The sequence below is a fragment of the Aspergillus ambiguus genome, assembly GCF_047715705.1.
Source record: "Aspergillus ambiguus strain CBS 117.58 unplaced genomic scaffold BDV59scaffold_53, whole genome shotgun sequence".
Classification (NCBI taxonomy): Eukaryota; Fungi; Ascomycota; class Eurotiomycetes; order Eurotiales; family Aspergillaceae; genus Aspergillus; species Aspergillus ambiguus.
The window spans coordinates 55,238-74,752 of NW_027395566.1; the positions used below are offsets into that span (position 1 = coordinate 55,238).

General features: G+C 54.5%; 9 protein-coding genes across 9 annotated transcripts in view; 6 read left to right on the forward strand and 3 right to left on the reverse strand.

Moving 5' to 3' along the window:
- Window positions 1-659, forward strand: part of BDV59DRAFT_137081 (NmrA family NAD(P)-binding protein) — a 1,769-nt gene extending 1,110 nt beyond the window's left edge. The window contains exon 2 of the mRNA XM_073687084.1: window positions 46-659. Coding sequence (XP_073543361.1) covers window positions 46-460 — 415 coding nt within the window. The 3' untranslated portion in view covers window positions 461-659. The remainder of the gene's footprint in view (window positions 1-45) is intronic.
- BDV59DRAFT_137077 (histone chaperone napB) lies at window positions 660-2,678 on the forward strand. The gene is made up of 2 exons (XM_073687083.1): window positions 660-1,422; window positions 1,495-2,678. Exons 1-2 carry the CDS (start codon window positions 858-860, stop codon window positions 2,337-2,339), a joined length of 1,410 nt encoding a protein of 469 aa, XP_073543362.1. The 5' UTR covers window positions 660-857; the 3' UTR covers window positions 2,340-2,678.
- Window positions 2,600-4,566, reverse strand: BDV59DRAFT_196329 (SNARE domain protein; the record flags this gene model as incomplete). The annotated part of the gene is made up of 3 exons (XM_073692702.1): window positions 2,600-2,676; window positions 2,731-3,350; window positions 3,680-4,566. 3 exons carry the CDS (start codon window positions 4,564-4,566, stop codon window positions 2,600-2,602), a joined length of 1,584 nt encoding a protein of 527 aa, XP_073543363.1.
- An 829-nt stretch (window positions 4,567-5,395) lies between these two features.
- On the forward strand, window positions 5,396-7,577 carry BDV59DRAFT_188247 (uncharacterized protein). Its single transcript, XM_073691384.1, has one exon. It carries the CDS (start codon window positions 5,581-5,583, stop codon window positions 7,510-7,512), a length of 1,932 nt encoding a protein of 643 aa, XP_073543364.1. The 5' UTR covers window positions 5,396-5,580; the 3' UTR covers window positions 7,513-7,577.
- A 276-nt stretch (window positions 7,578-7,853) lies between these two features.
- Window positions 7,854-10,420, forward strand: BDV59DRAFT_205966 (putative C6 transcription factor; the record flags this gene model as incomplete). The annotated part of the gene is made up of 9 exons (XM_073694728.1): window positions 7,854-7,982; window positions 8,046-8,069; window positions 8,120-8,241; window positions 8,299-8,620; window positions 8,677-8,749; window positions 8,815-9,110; window positions 9,157-9,588; window positions 9,641-9,882; window positions 9,937-10,420. 9 exons carry the CDS (start codon window positions 7,854-7,856, stop codon window positions 10,418-10,420), a joined length of 2,124 nt encoding a protein of 707 aa, XP_073543365.1.
- Window positions 10,421-10,658: 238 nt separating this feature from the next.
- On the forward strand, window positions 10,659-11,598 carry BDV59DRAFT_137198 (BTB/POZ domain-containing protein). Its single transcript, XM_073687089.1, has one exon. The coding sequence runs from the start codon at window positions 10,754-10,756 to the stop codon at window positions 11,390-11,392; it is 639 nt and encodes a 212-aa protein (XP_073543366.1). The 5' UTR covers window positions 10,659-10,753; the 3' UTR covers window positions 11,393-11,598.
- Window positions 11,599-11,723: 125 nt separating this feature from the next.
- Window positions 11,724-13,678, reverse strand: BDV59DRAFT_137169 (putative integral membrane protein). Its single transcript, XM_073687087.1, has 6 exons — window positions 13,213-13,678; window positions 13,146-13,165; window positions 13,055-13,091; window positions 12,941-13,008; window positions 12,420-12,892; window positions 11,724-12,358 (listed from the first exon to the last, which is right to left on the reverse strand). Exons 1-6 carry the CDS (start codon window positions 13,403-13,405, stop codon window positions 11,995-11,997), a joined length of 1,155 nt encoding a protein of 384 aa, XP_073543367.1. The 5' UTR covers window positions 13,406-13,678; the 3' UTR covers window positions 11,724-11,994.
- A 900-nt stretch (window positions 13,679-14,578) lies between these two features.
- On the reverse strand, window positions 14,579-16,468 carry BDV59DRAFT_188264 (uncharacterized protein). The gene is made up of 5 exons (XM_073691385.1): window positions 15,940-16,468; window positions 15,724-15,879; window positions 15,324-15,646; window positions 15,193-15,259; window positions 14,579-15,132 (listed from the first exon to the last, which is right to left on the reverse strand). Exons 1-5 carry the CDS (start codon window positions 16,232-16,234, stop codon window positions 14,999-15,001), a joined length of 975 nt encoding a protein of 324 aa, XP_073543368.1. The 5' UTR covers window positions 16,235-16,468; the 3' UTR covers window positions 14,579-14,998.
- A 243-nt stretch (window positions 16,469-16,711) lies between these two features.
- On the forward strand, window positions 16,712-19,511 carry BDV59DRAFT_188267 (putative MFS sugar transporter). Its single transcript, XM_073691386.1, has 9 exons — window positions 16,712-16,932; window positions 16,998-17,289; window positions 17,339-17,613; window positions 17,670-18,213; window positions 18,263-18,350; window positions 18,400-18,598; window positions 18,647-18,747; window positions 18,795-18,893; window positions 18,940-19,511. Exons 2-9 carry the CDS (start codon window positions 17,218-17,220, stop codon window positions 19,203-19,205), a joined length of 1,644 nt encoding a protein of 547 aa, XP_073543369.1. The 5' UTR covers window positions 16,712-16,932; window positions 16,998-17,217; the 3' UTR covers window positions 19,206-19,511.
- The last annotated feature ends 4 nt before the right edge of the window (window positions 19,512-19,515 follow it).

A 19,515-nucleotide genomic window follows, 5' to 3' on the forward strand; every position in this document is an offset into this window, starting at 1 on the left:
CCCCCCCCCCTTGCCGATTTTTCACCCCAGCTCACGAAACAACAGGATCGCCCTCACCTTCGAGACCCTCTCGCCGAATCAGGTCTGCCAGGCCTTCCAGCGCGCCCTCGGCCGGCCCTGCACCTACGTCCACGTCCCCCAGATCGAAATCAAAGTCAACATCCCGCCCGGCTACCGCGAACAGCTCCGCGCCATCGAGGAAGTCTTCGGCCGCTGTCACGCGCCGTACTTCCCGCAACCCGAGTTCTCGCGACCCGCCGCCGGGTCGCCCAAGGGACTGGGCCCGGCCGGTGGGAAGGGCGCCGGGGCGGGCATGATGCAGGGACCGGGCGGGGTCATCTCACAGCGCGTCACGGATGAGGCGCGACAGTTGTGGGAGGGCTGGCGCGACATGGAGGAGTACGCGCGCGAGGTGTTCCCCGTGGAGGAGGAGGCAAATGGATTGGACTGGATGCTGTGATGGGGTTTCCGCTTCTCCCTTTCCTTTCGTGTTCTGTTCCCTTTCCTGCATGGCGAAGGTTGATGGATCGATGCTACTTACGACCCTTTTTTTTTTCTCGTCTTTTATTTTTGTCACGTCTCCCCGCCCTATTTGGTGGTGTCTTTTTTGCATATACGGCGAACCGGGACTGGTTTCTGTTGGGTGAATTTTCGGATCGTTCCAGTGAAAAAATGAAGGAAAAGTAATGAAGGGCTGGATGGAGATGTGAACGTGATGAACTGATGATGCAAAAGTTTTGCTGTTTTTATTCCCCTCCGGTGGTATGATCGCACCGATGGTTATGATAATTGATTGATTTGATCGGACGTATACATACATACATACAGAGATGTCGAGGCTGCAGTTGGAATAAACTATGCAGAGGGTGAAAAAGCAATATCGCGATGGATGTAGATCATCGCATCTTCACCTATCGCATCGTTGGCGCATTACAATAAATATACCTCTCTCTCAATCTCTCTTCTCTCTCTCTCTCTCTCTCTCTTCTCCTTTTCGTTTCTTTTTTTTACCCCTTCGAAACTGCAGGTGGTGTCTGTCACGTGACTTAAAGCGGCATCGCTCGAGTCCCAACGCGGATCGCAAAGTAATTACGATTGTCATTCGAATTTTTTCCCCGTCAACGTCGCATCATCATCTCTCTCACTCTTCTACTCTCTTCTACCTTCTCCCACCATCTCAATCCCCTCAAATACCCGCGCAGCTTCGCCTTCCCGCTGCCCCTCCCACCCGTTGCGCTCCTTATTCCCCAGCTCCACCCAGCTTTAGCTCCAACGAACTCCCGTACTCCCCGCTCAACATGGCCGCAAACCAACCCCTCGAGGAGCGCGTCGAGAAGCCCGAAGTCCCCGAACTCTCCAAGGACACCGTCCGCAAGGTCAATGTCTTGGACCGTCAGTTCCAGAAGGTCTCCCTCCAGCTGCGTAAGTGCCTCCCGCATCCCCGGCCAAACCACACCCCCCCGGAAGCTAACCACCCACCCAACCCGCCAATAGAGGGCCGCCAGATCGTCGCACTGCGTCCCCAGATCGCCGAGCGCGAGCGTCTCGTCGAATCCACCGAGTTGAAGAAGGACTTCTGGCCGCGCGTGCTGCAGGGCTCGCAGCGCCTGGAGGAGTACCTCACGGGTGCGGACGTCGACATCGTCTCGTACGCCACCAAGGTGGACATTGAGTTCATCGAGCTGAACGACAACGGCGAGGGCGAGCCGCGCAGCTTCCGCCTCACCATCCACTTCGCCCCCAACCCCTACTTCACCAACACCCAGCTGGTCAAGGAATTCTACTGGCGGAAGCGTCTCGTGCTCACCGCCAAGGGCAAGACGCGCTTCGAGGAGGGCTACGCCTCCACCCCCGTCGCCGTCGACTGGAAGGAGAACCGCGATGCCTCGCGCGGCCTGATGAAGGCCGTCATGGACCTGTTCAATGCCGAGCGCGCCGCCCCCGGCAAGAAGCGCACCGAGCTGCCCGAATACACTGCCCTCGGCGAGCGGCTGGCCGAGAACGCCCAGGCCGCCGAGCTCGAGGTCGACGAGGACGACCGCCAGGACCTCGACGCCCTCAGCCCCGCCGGCGTCACCTTCTTTGCCTTCTTCGCTTTCCGCGGTCTTGACGTCACGGCCGAGCAGTCCGCCGAGGCCGTAAAGGCCGACGAGGAGCGCTACCAGAAGATGGCCAACGGCGAGGACGTCGACGATGAGGATGACGACGAGGACGACGAGGACCCCGACGATGACCTCGAGGATGTCGAGATCTTCCAGGACGGCGAGGAAGTCGCCCAGATCTTCGCCGAGGATATCTGGCCCAATGCCCTGAAGCTTTACAGTAAGCGTCCCGAGTAAACCCCCCCTTGCCTGTCTTCGGCTGGCCATGCTAACAGCCCGCAGCCCAAAGCTTCGAGGAGCCCGTCGGATTCGACGACAGCGACATTGAATTTGATATCGAGGAGGACGATGAGGAGGATGTCGAGGAGGAGGAGGAGGAGGAGGAGGGTGACGGGGACCGCCCCCGCAAGAAGGCCCGGGTCTGAAGCGGAAATCCCAAGTCGAAGTCGAATCGATGCCCAAAACTCCATGTCATTATTGTATTCATGAGTCGGTCTTCACAACGCAACGACCAGAATTAATAGTAATACCAGAATGAAAATGAGCGCCGCGATGCAAAACGAGGACCACGTATCTAGACCCCGTCAGCCATGCGTCTCTTCCCCCCGGAGACAGTAGGGGAACTCACCTTCGTTCTTCCGCACGATATACTTGATCTTCCCCAGTCCGCTCTGCAACTTGCCCCCGACACGATCCGCCAACGTGTCCACCTCGCCAATCATCACCGTCTGGTCCTCCAGCTCGCGCCCCATGTCGTTGGCCTGCTGCCGTAGCGTGCCGACCGTGCGAAACACCCCGTCCAGCTGCTCGTCCTGCTCGTGCATCAGCTCCATCTGTCGCTGCTGCTCCATCGACGCATAGTAGTCCTCGTCGTGCTCTCGCTCGTCCCCCAGCGACCCGGGGTCGAACTCCGCCGGGTTGGGCAGGGCGCCGGCGCCCGCCCCGGCCGTCGTCACCGCACTCTGCAGCTCCAGCCGCATCTTCTCGATCTCGCCGCCGACATCGTCGACCAGCTTGCGCCGCCGCTGCACCTCCTCCAGCTCCAGCCCGTACCGGTAGGGGTCTTGTTCGATCGCCCGCACGCTCTGCACCAGGTCGTCCAGGTCGGCGCTCAGATCGGTCAGCGTCGTCTCGAGCTCGGTCCGCGACTGCTGCAGCTCTGGGTTGTCGGGGGTTTTGGCGAGGGAGCGGATGCGGAGATAGGAGGAGAAGAGTGGTCGGGTGGTTTGGAGCGTCGAGAGGACGTCTCTGTCGGGGTGAGCGGCGTCATTGGGGGTGTGGGGGTAGGGGGCTTACGCTTGGACTTGGAGGAAGGGGTCGGCGGTATCCATGGTGTGTATGTGTGGATGGATGGTAGGGAGATACTTTATATGTAGGTAGTGGATGAGTGAGACGTGGTGAGAGGAGGAGGAGGAGGAGATGATGAGACGGGGAGGCGGTGAGGCAGGCGGTCTGCCATACAAACAATTCCTATCTTGACAGCATACAGTCTACAGACATCTACCAACTAGAACAAAAGGGTATTGAAATATCCAAGCGTGAACGTCCGATGCAATCCAACATGCCTTTGACTCCACATCTCCTTCAGATACCGCTCTGCCGCACGGTTATATTCCCGTCCGCCGGCGTCCACCAGCGCCGGCTTCACGCTCCAACTGCGCACCCGCCGCCAGTAGCTGCAGCCCTGACACCCGACGCGAACGCGCTCCGGCGTCTCCCCCCAGGCTCTCCAGTACTGATCGAGCGGGTCAGCGAACCGACACTCCCTCCTGTCGTCATCGCCATCGCCGACGCCGCCGGCAATCTTCTCCTCAATCCCACAGCACTGGTCTGCCGGACTGAGAAACAGCTTCGCCAGTGACCGCGGCGACTGCCGCAGCAGAAACCACGAGACCACACTATACTCGTTCTTCGCATCGCGGTGCCAGTCCTTCGGTCCGTGCTGGAGGAGCAAGCGCTCCGTCAGCTCGCGCAGCAGCCGCAGCGTCGCATGCAGCGCAATCTCCGTCTGCTCGTCGAGGTGCGCCCGGAACTCGAGCCGCCGCCGTCCGACCTCCGCCTCCTTGTACCCCCACCGGAGCAGGGCGCCAGCGTTGTCGGCCCCATCATCTTCGTCTCCGTCGGCCCACCGCGGCCTCTGTCTGCGTTTCGATTTCGTTCTAGGTTTCGCTTTCGCGGCGTCGACCGCCCGCGCAATGTCCCCCATGTGGAACAGCACGTAGAGGCCCCGTTCCAGTCGGCGCGCGAGCCGCAGCTCCGCGGCGAGGTCCATCTCGGCGCTCTGGTCGGGCGTGAACGCACCCCAGGCGGTCGGGATGATGTGGCGCGCGAGGCTGCGCGCGATGCGCTCGCGGTGCGAGTACCGCATGAGGCGATGGATGGTCATTGCGGGTGGGGGTTGCGCGCCGGTGCGCGGGTCCATAGTCAGGACGGGGTCGAAGGCGCGCGCGCCGTGGAGGCGCATGAACCATCCGCACAGGTGCGGTTCGAGCAGCCGGATGGTCTGGTAGGTGGCGCGATTGACAAGACTCAGGGCGAGGACGACGGAGAGGTCGCCGTGGGTGAGGATGTGGAAGAGCACGTCGGCGACTCGTCCGAACGGCGGCGCCGGTCTTAACATCTGCGCGGGGCGGCTACCGGTGTTAGCTGCGTGGGAGTGGGCTGTCCAGCGAGACGAGAGACATCTTACCCCGTCGGAGGAGCTGGAGGGGTGATGCGTAGCGGGTGGCCGTGGCGGGCGTAGGTGGTTTATATTCCTCGGCTGCAAGGAGGCTTGGGTGGTTTCCCTGCTACATCGAGACGGTGTGACGCGTAGATGGAGGGTTATCTCCGCCTAAGCCTGGGAGGCCGACATGCATATGCACGAGGGGACGACAATGGCCCCGTCACTGGCTGCCGGGAGGAGATAGATATATACGCCCAGCATGCCTGCCCTGCCCCTTGGGAGCTCTGCGACGTTCCTGAACGAGCTGCAGCTAGCCACTTGGGAAGAAAAGCCTGTTCCTTTGCAGGCAGCCAGGAGGTAGGAGAATATTGGCTTTGTGGCTCATCGTGCTGCCATCTAGTGCTTTGCTGGATGCCACTAGGGGAGATCTCCCTCGGAGGGTTCAATAGTGCGATCGGCCCAATTTTGGGCCCAAGAGGAACGTGTCGACATGTCGATCGGCCACGGCAGCGGTCGTGGTCCCGGGATGCAGGATGACAGGAAGGAAGAGGAGGTCTGAAGGAAGACGTCTGGAGAAAGAAGATCTTCACCTTAAAATCTGGAGAAGACGATTCCCCTCCACAACTAAACCCGATCGGGCCAACCCGCAACTCCAAAAAATTTCGCGATCAATCGATTCTCCCAAATTCTCCCAATTCCACCACGTCACTCCCTTCGTCGCCCTCGTTCACCTCCTCCAGGCCCTTTTGCAATTCTACTGCATGCGACTCCATCCGACTGCTTCCCCTCCATTCCCTCCGAACGCATGAACGCATGCCCCGGCCACAGACCCTCCCACTCGTCGACGAGTGGTCCGACCCCGATGTCTACGTCGATGCCCTCTTGTCCTTCGCGACCTCGTCCGACCTGTTCCGCCATCTCTGCGGTGGCGTGCACATCCTCGACTTCCTGACGCGGGAGCCCGACCTCTACGACTCGCTCCTGCCCGAGGAATGGCGGGTATTCTTCGACGAACACGACGTCCAAGACATCTTGGATTTGCTCTTGCGAGAAGACATTGCGCCTCTTCTCGAGCAAGCCCAAACCCCCAGAGGAATCGGACACCATGACGATCCAACGTGGCGAGGCGCTGCGTTTCCCCCAACCAGCCTTCTCGAATACATCCACCAGATCCGACGATTCAGCCTGAAACGCGATTTCCACCCACTTGGCGAGAAGAATCCGGCCATTCCGCGTCATATTGCCACCGGCATGAACGTCAAGAAGTACCACGAGGTTGCGCACTTCTCGAGATATGTGGATGATCTGTGTAACACCGTGAACGAACAGCGCGGAGAGGCCATAACGCACGTCGTGGATTTCGGCTCTGGTCAGAGCTACCTGGGACGGACGTTGGCCAGTCCCCCGTATAACAGACACATCGTGGCCATTGAGCGGACGCATCAGTTTATCAATGGCGCAAAGGGAATGGATATATCCGCCAAGCTGGCCGAGAAGAAGGTTGTCAATATGTACGACAAGCGAGCGCTGACGGGCAAAACGAGGACGAAGAATTTGTCAAGCGGCCCCGTAGAGACGCAGACTGATCAAGAACCCGCTGCAAAGAACTCCCCCGAGGACAACGAGCCGGCCGACGCGCAGAACGACGGCGAGGACCTCACGATGATAAACGTCTTCCGCGACATCAGTCTCATGCCGGGCGAGATCGGCGTGGCTCCCCACTACAATACCAAGAAGAAGAAGGACGTCGAGGAGGAAGACGACGCGAACAAGCCCAGGGGGGCGATGGATTACATCGAGCACGAGATCAAAGACGGATATCTCGAGCCGATCATCAAGGACGTGGTTGAATGCCCTCCTGCCGGTCCCGAAACGAACGGCGTTTCCCCGAGCCCCAAGGGAAAAGAAGACGCGCGAGTAATGGTTGTGTCCCTGCACTCCTGCGGCAACCTGCTGCACCATGGCGTCCGGTCGTTGACGCTCAACCCGTCCGTCAAAGCCATCGCCATGATCGGATGTTGTTACAACCTCGTCACCGAACGCCTCGGCCCCGCGACGTGGAAGCTCCCGATTCTACGCACCATGCATCCACGCCTCACCAAGGATGCCGTGGCCTATGACCCGCACGGCTTCCCGATGTCCAGACGCATGGAAGATTTCGAGCACGACAGCGGAAAGGGCGTGAAGCTCAACATCACCGCGAGATCGATCTCCCTCCAGGCGCCGTACAACTGGGACCGGGCCAGCAGCGAAAACTTCTTCACCCGCCACTTCTACCGGACGCTTCTGCAGCGTATTCTCATGGATCGAGGCGTGGTCGAGAAACCCACCATCCCGACGGATCTGTATGCTCCCGAGTCGGCCACGTCGGAGACCGCTGGGAACCCGCTGATCGTGGGCTCCCTCCGGAAATCTGCCTTTGTCTCCTTCCCTGCGTACGCCCGCGCGGCGGTGGCGAAGCTCGGCCGGGACCCGACATTTGGTGACACCGTCACGTCCAAGATGGCGGATCTGGATGACGAAGAATTAGATCGCTATGTGGACCGATACTGGCACCGCAAAAAGCATCTCAGCGTGGTCTGGAGCCTGATGTCCTTCAGCGCTGCGGTTATTGAGGCGATCATTGTCGTGGACCGTTGGCAGTTCCTGCGCGAGCATGACGATATCAAAGATTGCTGGGTTGAGCCTGTGTTCGACTACACGGAAAGCCCACGGAATCTGGCTGTCATCGGCATCAAGAAGTGAGGCATCCACCAATGCATCACTAGCTATCTGGTAACACACAATGGCGTCTGTGTATGCCTCAGTGCATCACTCGTCGCGCCCAGGACTGTCGTTTGCGCTTGGGCTATCAAGATGCGGCCTGCACTTGGCGACGATCTACTCCGTGCAGCGCACGACGTCCCGGCCCGATGGGATGACGATGCTGCAATTCCACTTACGAATACCCGATATGGTTAATAGACGATAGACGATAGACATAAAACGTGGAATGAGAATTGATTGCATGTTGAACCAATAGATCATACAAATCACATGATCACCCGATACGGGACCTTCGGAGCCCGCGGGCTCCGGTCTCTATCATGTCCGTTCTCTTTGACCTTGCTCACTCCCCCGACTACAATCACCCTTGCATTAAGCCCCCTCAATCTTTCCTCATGGATGCCGAGGGTTCCGAGAACGGCGCCCAAGGGCCTCTTGTGAGGCGCGCGGTGAGTCCTTAGTGCTACAGTTCAGTAAGGCATGTCATCCGATCTGACTTGCTAAATATCCAGTGTGACCAATGCCGTCTTCGAAAGGTGCGTTACATTATGGACTGTAGACGAATTTGGTATCCTGATTCATTTAGATACGCTGTGACAAGCGCTCGCCATGTTCGAATTGCCGTAGTTCTCAGATTGTCTGCCGCTCCACCGGGGCCGGCCAGAAACCACCCGAGCCACGCAGACGAGTCCTAATCTCCAGTCAATAGTATGCTCGGTGTCCACAGGGCATCGGCAATTAGAAGAAAACTGACATTTTCTATAGCGAAAGGAAAATCGACTTGATCGAGGAACGATTGGGCAGCATTGAGGATGTCCTCCATGACTTGAGGGCTAGTGCTTCTTCCAAGACGGATAGTCCGCCATACTACCCACCACTACTTAGCTCGAAACCGATGACCTCTTCCGCTTCGAATCCGGCCGACACGCTGGATCAACATGAGTCGGTGACTACGTTTGAGGGAAGCTCTTCCTTCACAGCGCATTCCGCCTACGCCAGCCAATTTCTAGAAAGCGCCGTCTCCAAAGGCCACCTGCAGATGTCCACACCAAAGATGGAAGCTGCTCTCTCAACACTGAAGCAAATGGTAAATCTGCAGGACAACAAGGCCTCCTCGACGAAATGTAGCGACTGGCTTTCCAGGCGGAGAGTGTCGTCTTCATTACGAGCGTTACCTTTACCGCCTGTGGATCTCGTCTTGCGCCTATTACGGGAGGTAAAAAGTACACACACACTTTGGTTGGATACTGTCGCAATATCTAGAGTACTAACGGTGTGCAGGTAAGCCCTTGCCGTGGATGCAGGGCTTGCCCTTCATCGGGGTCGATCGTCTGATTGAGAAATGCCGTGAGGTCTTCTTTGCGACAGAGGATTTTTCCGAGGAAGCCTTTATCATCGCTAACGGCGGCTTGTATTTCATCTTCTCTGAGTGCATGTTCATGGAGAAAACCGCAGGGGGAAAGGAGACCTACCGAAAGTACATCGACATGATGCGGTCCAATCTCCAGTCGGCTCTGGCCAATCTCAGTCTTTTAATGCCGGCAACCGCGGAGACAATCTCCGCTCTCAGTTTGGGGGTATGCATGCCTATGCTGTCTGGTGTTCACGAAACTGACTGTGCAGGCTATTTATGCCATTGAGATTTCCAAACCGTCGTTCGCTCTGACGCTCACGTCTGCCGCGTCGCATCTGTGCCAGACCCTTGGCTATCATCGCGCATCGTCCATGGAAAATGATAGCGAGGATGCGAGACAGGACAAGATCAACCTGTTTTGGACGGTTTACTGTATCGACAAGGCCCTGTCTCTCCGACTAGGGCGTGCCGCCACTATGCAGGACTATGACATTTCTGTTCCAATGACGATAAGTGTATTTGGAAGTCAGGAGCCATGGAACACTATATACTCATTATGGATACATTTCGCCAGGATGCAGGGAAAGGTGTATGAAACGTTGTACAGCCCGACAGCTCTGAACAAACCCGAGGAGCAACGGGACTCTCAGGCGCGTAAACTGGCGTCAGAGTTACAATGGACGGTAATAGAGCCGCACAAGGTGTGTCCTGACTCCTCTGACTCACTTCCACTTTCATTAACACTGGTTACAGAAGGACATAGATAGACAGAGCCTATCTCTGTACGATGCCATCGCGGTCAAGGCAGACGAAGTCGCCCACCTATCGCTCTTGGCCATGATATACAGGGCGATCCCGGGCCAAGATGGTTCCTCAGGGAGTTCTATTAACGAGTGCGTTGAGACAGCGCGCGCTGCGCTGGAGTGCCACCAGCAATGCATGGAGATGTTGAAGGAGTGCAACGAGAGCCATGTCGTCCTCATCTACTTCCATTGGTAAGTATCCTCACCAGCCCCCTCACCCAGGGCAACGAGACCAACCCTTCTCAGGACGATCCTGTATTCTCCGTTTGCCCCGTTCATAGTCCTCTTCTGCCACGTGATAGAGTCTTCCTCGGACACAGACCTGCAGCGATTAGAGGATTTCGTAGCCTCGCTCCAGCCCAACTGTGTGTTGTCGGAAGCAATCTCGAAGCTCCACCGTCTCTGCCAGGTTCTCAACAACATCGCGAAGCTGTACCTGGAAGCGAAGGCCCGGTCGCTAAACCAAGAAGACCAGACAATAGGTCAAGAGTTCGATACGTATCTCAGTGCCCTTGGGCTGGCGCCCGCAGCGTCTGAATACGGTGACGTACGGCCCCCGGGGGCGCCTGCTACTTCTGCACCTGCAGGATCGATGGATGTAATGCACGGCATGGAGACGCCGGTCCCGTATGTAGCACCGTCAACATTACGGAACTGGTTCTCCGGGAATCAGCATATGATGGGGTTGTTGGAGGAGGATTTGTCTCTGTTTGATCCGTCTATTTGGTGAGGCAGATTTCTGGATCGTAGGGTATAGTTGATAGCATCGGAAATTATACGCGGAGGTATATGCCCACTTTGGGATGTTTAACGCTGTCCACGGGTGGATGTCAGCGTACGGGCCAAGCCCAGTCACGATGTTGCAAGTGGCTGCGGAACCCATGGATGAACCCCGACACGCATTAATTATCTAGGCTAGTGGCCTGACGCGACGAATTCAAAAAGGATTGTGGAATACAAATCCGAGTTGAAGCGTATATGACTTCATGTTTAGACAAGACGCCGAAAATATAGCAAGACTTGAACGCCACACTCCCTTTGCACTCATTTCAAGATCTCCAAGATGGACCAAGTAACTACAACAGTATCGTCCTTGGCAGAGGCGCCCTCCCTCTCCACCAAAGAAGAGCCTCCTGACAGCAAGGTAGTCCTACAGGTGGGAGAGCGCCGATTCACCACAACACGCGAAATCCTGAACGAGAGCCCATTCTTCCAAGCCCTCCTATCTGAACGCTGGAATGACGCCCAAGCAGACGGATCTTATTTCGTCGACGCAGACCCAGACCTGTTTGCGCACATCCTCCGATATCTCCGTCGAGGCATGTATCCCATCTTCTACGACAGGGTTAAGGGCCATGACTACGCGCTTTACGCGGCGCTGCTCGCAGAGGCAGAGTACTTCGGCATTGCAGACCTCCAGGACTGGCTGAAAAAGCAAAGATATCTCGAGGTGGTCAGGGTAGAGATGGCTCTTCACGAATTGACCGATCCAGCGCGTCGTAATATGATATGGGATAGGGAGATTGAATTCTTCCCAGACTGGATACACGAAAAGGTGAACCCACAGCCTGGAATGCCTGTCTATGCGCACGGGGGATATATACAGCGGAAATTGACTGGCGTTATTTTGGAGAAGAAGGTTGTATTCGATATGAAGAAGTGTTCGCGCTATCGTTTCTCTAACGGGAGAGTTGGGCGTTGATCTCGGGGAAAACCTGTCTTGATGCTCCAGCCGTGACCCTGCGTTATGTATCATATCTCACGTATCCTACTGCCTTTGGTGCTGAGTCGATCTACAGCATGGCAAATCCCGAAACCGAAACCGTGATGGAGGGCTCAAAAGGCGTTGAATTAAGATTTTGTTTTTGACCTTCCCAAAGCGAGAGGCTCAGCTGGGGCGTCAGTTATGATACATCACCTGCGCAGGGATCTTGTCTAATCGATAAGGCTTACTGGTAGGGCTGGAAGCATGCCCTGAGTCAGACACGCCCTTTTTAGTTATACATCATCTCCTCCCGTCCATTCTCGGAGCCCCGTTCTGCGTAGATCATGATCTCCATCATATGAGCTCGGGTGTGGAGTGCATATGCAGGGACTCGGGGTTTCCATGTCCTCTTTATCCCAGTCAGAAGCGAAGACTGCGGCACTAGATCCCGACCAATTACCTCGCAGTAATCAATGGCGTTACGAATACTTTCATCAAATAAGCATTATACTAACACAGAAAGGGTATTAAGAGAAGCGCCGAAATCCACCCACAGTAGCCAATCATCAATACAGATGACCTCGAAAACCGAAACCTCTCTAGTCGTGCTGCCCAGCAGGAGAAATCGACGTAGAAAGATCGACAGTTTTCACAATCCCGAAGCCCGTCGTTTGTGGACGGTTGGCCGCACTCTGTTGGACAGTCGCCTCGATCTTCGGTTCGCTCTGCACGTTCTGCACCAGTACATCCTGGTCGGATCCCGGATCGAAAAAGCTGAGCTGCCCTCTGCTCTTGCTGGTCTTTTCGCTGCGGTTGCTGCGACTCTGGTGCCTGTACTTGCTGAGCTCGTAGTCCGCTTCGCGTGTGTACCTGTTGCTCGAGTATTGTGTGTAAGCGCGAGACATGAGGGCAGAGAGGGCGGGGAGACAGGCGCAGATGATGCCGATGGCGATCTCGGCGTTTCTATCCGGGAGCGAAGTGGTCAGCATCTAAGGGCTAAGCCTGGGAGGTGGACTGGACATACCCGAACATGTTGATGCGCATGAACGACATTGTCCCATCCGAGGACTGGCCAGTAAGCTTAATCAGCACTAAACGGACGACACTAGAAGCGCAGGCCAGGCCACCTGCGCCGAGGATTGCCATGACCCGCATCTTCTTCTTTGTGGGCAGCTGCAGGCCGAGGGTGAGCGGCAGCGGGAGAACCAGCACAATCATGTCGCTGACGACGCTGACGACGGCATCTGCCATGATGATAGCAGACTGGTTCAGACAGCTGCCCGGGGTATCGGTGGCCCAGAATTTGGCGATGGGGTCGCAGATGCGGATTTTGACAATCACGGCGGGGATGTAGTAGGCGAGCATCAGGGCGAGGAAGACATAGATGAAGATGACGCACTTGCGGAACGGGCTGAAGACTCGGGTCATGATCCAGAGGAGGGACAGCTTTGTTAGGAAGGCAGTTGGACCATACATGACCATTGTCACGTACACCGTCTGGAGGGGTTAGTCGAGTCACTCAAAAGGATTGCATCGGGATATTACCTTCTCGAAGGGAATGAGGTTCTGCTCAGGTACGTCCTTGATGTGAAGCCCGCCTCCGAAATGGCCCACTGGGTGGTGTTAGCACAGTATGTATAGGGAGCGGATATCTCATACTGATCAATGCAATGACGGAGTAGCATACTCCGAGGAACTGTAGAGTATGAGGATTTGGTGACTAGTTATTTGGGGGAAAACGTATACGTACCCAAGCACCTAAGCAGAACCCTGTGTCGAGTTAGTACAGAGGGCCTTGGAACGGCCTGGTTACTTACAGTCTTCTTTTGAGAAACCATTCAGAAGGAATATTCGGGTGTATGCTCGCAGAATAAAGAAGATGGTGGTCACAATGATACACAAAGATTGAGTAGCAATGTTCCATTTCTGCACTGTATCGTATATGGGCTTCTCTGAGGGCCCAGACGCCTCACGCCCAAGAAGAGGTATATCGCCCATTGCGGATTGCATTGAAATTGGATGGCCGTGCACCAGGGGACCAAATCCAGGGCCCAGGTAGGCTTCAAATAGGACTAAGAGCAGGAAAGCGGCAAAAGCTGAAAAGGATGCATCAGATGAACACAAGGCCTAGTAGAGGTGTCCCTTCTTGTACATGCCTCAGGAGTTTGTGCACATCTTTGATAGTCGGTCACCTAAAGACCATTGGACTCTAACCAAGCCAAATGCCGTAAAGTTTACTCTTTACTCCTATTCCCCTGGAATGAAATCGAGTCGCCTGACGAGACGCAGCCTCTGTGCTACCGAGTACGATCGTCTATTCTGGAGATGTATCGTGTTTTACGGGGAGTGTACAGCCAAGGCATCGGGAACAAAGCAGGAGAACAGATTGGCTAATGCACCCCTGCTAGTGCTTGATATTCCCTGTCTCTGGGTCCACAGAAAAGTCCACGGACCATGATCGAGGGGGAAAGCCGCCCCTGTTGTTCAATAGGTTGGTCAATCAGGCTGACTTGCCCGGTTTAGTTCGTCGAGAACACGGAATGGCTTCGGGAGGTTAATTGCTTTTCCCTATCTCGTGTTTCTCTTTTAGTACTAGGTATCTTTTCTATCGTTTCAACCCTAGGTGTCAATCCGTCTTAGACTATAGCTTCATAGTCCTGCCAGCCAGGATATTTTGAGCTGCAGTCCGTTCCTTTGGGATTTATTCGCTATTAACAGTTCCAAATATCGTAATGGTACACCAGGCACTAATAATAAAAAAGAAAGAGTAATAGTAAGAAGCTCCTGCACGGGCAATTGGTTTGGTGGGGCGGGCGGCGGAGTCCACTTCCCGCCCCTCCCCGATCGGCGGGGCGGAAGGCAGCCGTTAACACTACCAAATGCACAATAACTTCACGCTGGTGCTGCTACTACTAGTGCTAGTCCCATCAAGATCAGCGCCCGAGGGCACGCAGAGATTTCTCTTCCTTAATGAGATTCCCGTTGGACCGCGTTTATGATCCACTCTCTTATGTAACATCATCGGCGTCAAATATCGTCCGGTTGGCCCCCAAGAACGTTTACGGAGTAGGAACATTTAACGAGCGCTTAGCTGACGGGCAATTTCCGCTAGAGTTTCTACAATCAGATCATGAAGCTGTCATGGGATGGCCTTTTTTTTTTCTTTTTTCATTCTTTGTCATTCTTTTTCTTTCAACCATTGACCCTTGTTTTAGCTAGGTTGACGCCAAAAGTACCGTGGAGGTGTCTCTTACCGTGTTGAGTAAATGTATGGCGTATATCTACCGCAGCAGGGATGCTGTGGTGGAGACTCTCAAGTACCTGCGGCAACTCGCAGGTAATTAACTGGATCGTCCAGTGCTGTGCCTAGGAGAACATGAATAGTTGCGTGGCAATAACCAAGAGTGCCGAGTACTCAATCATGATGTGGTTGCTGTGGCTAACTGGAGCAGCAGATTAAGCTCATACAACGTTGTCCTTGCATTGGGACATTGGATTACTTTCTTTTTCTCCTAAAGCTTCTCAAAACTATATCTCCGAGTCATTGCATAAAGGCGGCGAAGCCCGCTTGTACCTATCATGGCCTCACTCATGATGGATCTATCAGAAAATCGCCATGATGTTCGGCGGCGAAGATACTCCACCGGGCATGTTGAACGGCACCGAGGCCACAAAAAAGCTCCAGCGTTGGAGATCCTCGCATGTGCGCGCCAGGGCCTCTAGGTCGAAAAGCTCCCCTGTTACGGATCAGTAACGGCCCCCAGAGATGATACAAGGCTAAGGGTAGCGCAACAAACCGATTGGCATTCCCCATCCCGCGAGGACATATTCATGCAGGAACACTTCCGACTGAGGTGGGTAGACCTGTACATATCACGCAGGTCAGTCAACGGTCGTTGCCACGCTGGCAGATGCGACGGCGCCGTACCTCCCAGCTAATTGCATCGCTGGCGATCGCCGCAAATCCCGAATTCCATAGCCATCGAAGCATGTCTGTCGTCGCTTCGACTCCTGCATGTTCAGGACGCGAATTATTGGAGTATTCCTGCTTCTGAGCAGGTGTCATGAGCGTGTCCCACTCCTTGGTCACCCCCACCCGGACAAACAGGATATCACCCTTCTGGAAGCTGATGTTGCATTCCTGCGCAATCTCCTGGATATCTGATAGGCGCACCTGATGTGTCGAGAAGGTACTGTATTTGATACCCTTCTTTTCGGCCCAGGCGACGTAGTCAATCAATACTCCACGTCCTGGGGTGACCGATAAGATGATGAACTCAGACTTTCTCGCATAGGAAAGACCCGTAAAGCAAGGGGATGAAACATACCGGCAATTCCTTCCCGGGCCCAATGCTGCAGGCCAATCCGATCATTTGTGCGGTCGTTGATCTCCTCGGATGTCGTGCCGCCGTAGAATAAGCGCTGCTCCTGTCCCGGGACAGGCTGCGAGAAGTGCCGTAGGCCATCCCACTGACTGCTTTGTTCTGGGGGCACCAATCATGTCAACAGGTCAACCCATTAGATACATGCACAACATGACCTACGTGGGTTCATAGCGTAGACATCGTCAAACGCAATCCCTCCTAAGAGGGGCACGATTTTGTGCTCACATGGTTGGCGGTTCAAATTAGGATAGTCAAGCTTGTTCAAGTCCCAACCCATCGTCACCCGTCGGCCGGTCTTAATTTCACTGGCAGCAGCTTTCGCTACGACTTCGGGGGTCAAGACGGCCAGTTTCCCGAGTCCCTCTTCGTAGCTGCCGGGCTTTCCAGGCCACACCTGGCGGGGATTGGGCAACTCATCAAAAGGGATGTCAAACGGGGATTTTGTGATCGTCATGGTGTTAAGGACAGGGGAGGGGAAAGCACAATAACAGTACTGGTGAATTGTTTGTTGCGCAGATATGCAGCTGGGTAGGAGACTCCCTTGCTTGACATTTGCTTTTCCCCGCTGTTGTTGGATTCTCTGTCCTTAAATGAACTGCAATACCGGCATCAAAAACGATATCCACCCTACTGGAGAGCTCCCAATTGAAGGGAACTTAATGGAGGGGCTTGTGCCACGGCTTTGATGGCAGGAAAAACCCGAAAGCTAGGGCCAGCCCGGCCAGTGAGACAGCCAGGCGGCTTCGAGACCGTGGACTGCATTACCCCCTCCGTCAAGTATGGTTGGACAGAGCAAGGGAATGAATCAGTTCATGCCAATCACATGTCGGGCTCCCTTTGACGTGTCACTCGCAAGAGGAATGATCATCGTATACATGAGCATGGCGGTTTATCCCCGAAACGTCTAGCGTCTGTCTATCACTGCCCATCCCATACGCCCTTCTGCCCACTAAAAAACGAAGGGCAGTCCATCTTCTCTGCGGAGACAAATTCTTTTCTGCCCCCAAAGCCCTTGAACTTTGTGGAACGGCTCTGTCAAGTACTTGGTGGAGCCGTGTCAATTCCCCGATCCACTCCCAGCTATGAGCACCATCATGGTCCGATACAACGAGGCATTTGCACCGCTAGACTTTGGAGCTAATGCAATAAACGGTGGGTGTTGACTGAACTGCTCTCTCGCAGGGGGGTTAAGGAGATTCTAAAAATTTCGCCCTCAGACCGGGTGCTGTCCTACATACATCAATCGTCGGTTTCTCCGGGCTGACCTTTGTCTTCTCTTTCGTATTGGAAAAAGTACGGGAGGTTTATAATCCCTAGCATAATCACCGTGAAACAGTTCGCCTCTTCCACCTCAATTGACCTGTCGTTTTTCGCCTTTTTGTAATTGCGAGTGAAGCCAATTCCCGCACCCTTCACTGCTGCACGCAGGCAAACACAATGGGGAAGTTCGGGTCGCAAACCAGTACCTACAACAGGCTGGTGACGATTTTTGTCGCTGTCGGATCTCTGGTTAGTTCTTCCGCCTTAATGTTTGGCATGTTATCTAACTTGAAGCCAGACCTACGGTTATTGCTCCTCGATCATTTCGAGTACGATCGGACAGCCAGGATGGTACACTTATTTCAATCTCCCTGCCGAAGGTGAACCGGGGTATGCTTCGGTCACCACACCAGCAATTTCCACAGCCAATGGCGTTTTCAGCGCTGGAGGTGCGGTCGGTACGCTCTTCCTAATGTGGGCGTGCGACTACTTTGGCCGAAAGGTCAATATCCAGCTGGGGGCCTTTTTCTCGATGTTTGGGGGTGCCCTTCAAGGCGGTGCCAACTCTCTCGAGTATGTATCGGCATATACCAAAAATTCTGTGTTGTCTTCTAACTCGTGACGTTCAGAATGTTTCAAGCTGGCCGTTTCGTCTGTGGCCTTGGCATTGGTATTCTGGTAACAGTCTGCCCGATGTATCTTTCTGAAATGTCGAGTGCCTTCCGCCGTGGATGGCTGGTCGGTCACCACGCCATCTTCTTGGTCTTCGGCTACATGCTCGCCGGGTGGGTTGGCTACGCCTGCTACTTCGCGGAAAAATTGGGCACATTTGGCTGGCGGTTCCCGCTCTGTCTGCAGTGCCTCCCGCCTCTGGTGTTGCTTATTGGATCTCCCTGGCTACCTCGATCTCCCCGTTGGTTGATCTCCAAGGGCAAGCATGATGAGGCCAAGCACGTTCTGGAACGGCTCCGAAAGTCGCCCGATGACCCGGAGAACATCGTCGCCAGGGAGGAATACTATCAGACTTCGGAACAGATCCGCCTGGAAGCGGATCGGCTTTCGGAGTACGGAAATGTTTGGAATGCGGTCTTGAAAAAGAAGTCATACAGAAAGCGGATGGCTATCGGATTCCTTACGCAATGGGGAGCTGAATTTGGTGGTCCGCTGATTATCGTGAGTGTACCTTGCTGAAATAGAGGCTCTGGACGCTTACATAAAATAGAACAACTACGCTGTTCTCCTATACAACAAATTGGGGCAGACAGGTGGCATGCCGCTACTACTCAGCGCTGTGTGGCTGACGACTGCAGGTAAGACATGCTCCATGAAATTGGACTAAACACAGGCTTACTCTTCCAGGCGTGATTTACAATCCCCTCGGCGCATGGCTCCATGACAAGGTCAACTCTCGGCGTGGCATGTACATGACTGGATTCGCGGGAATCATTGTTACTACCTCTTGTCTGGCTGCCATGACGGCAGAATATAGCCAAACGACCAATCGAGTTGGTAACGGGTTTGGTATCTTGTTCATGTACCTTTACCTGGCTTTTCAAGGGTAAGTGCAGCCACCCAAACCCCCAGGCTGCTTCTAATCTGTCGGTAGAACATGCTGCGATACAACCATGTACATCTATGTTTCAGAGATCTTCCCTACCGAGATCCGTCCCATCGGCATGGGTTTCTCGCTATTTGGCCAGTTCGCTGGTGAGTATGCCTGTGTTTTATATTGACAGCCTCTGACAACGGGACAGCAACCCTTATTCTGCTCCAAACCGCCCCAATGGGATTCGGTAACGTCGGGTGGAAGTACTATCTGGTCATCATCTGCTGGTCGGCCTTCTTTATTCCAGGTAAGGCTGTTCATGTCCCTTAAACTATCAAATCTAACCATCACAGTAATCTACTTCTTCTTCCCCGAGACTGCCCGTCTGACGCTGGAGGAAATTGCAAAGAACTTCGGTGAAGAAGTGGCCGTACATCTTACTGATGTTCCTGATGAAGAGAAGGCCCGCATTGAGCATGACTTGGCTTCCAAATACAACGATGGATTCGCCACAGCTGAGTCAAAGAAGGAGGGAACGCACGCTGCTGGTTCCCACACGGAGAGTCCAAGCCCTGACTTGTCCGCAGAGGGGGTCCAGGAATCCCCTAAGGTTGGATAAGGGTTCGTTCTATATCCAGAATGATTCAAAACGTTCGCGTAGTGCTCACTGCATTACGTATGAGGCGACGCTCTCCTCCGAGTTTTGTCGGCGTATATATGACAATACCCAGTTTTTGCCATTATTTTCTACCTGCTGTCGATGTGTGTTCTTTCTTGGTGATGGAAATCGTCCATTGACTTTACGTGCTTGCTGCATATAATTCTGAGTTAATTTCCGATGAGGACCTGTGTTTGATCTAACCAATGTTTAATTTTATCTACATAAGCAATTAGTTCCGTCTTTTTTAGTATAACAAATTAATGGTGGA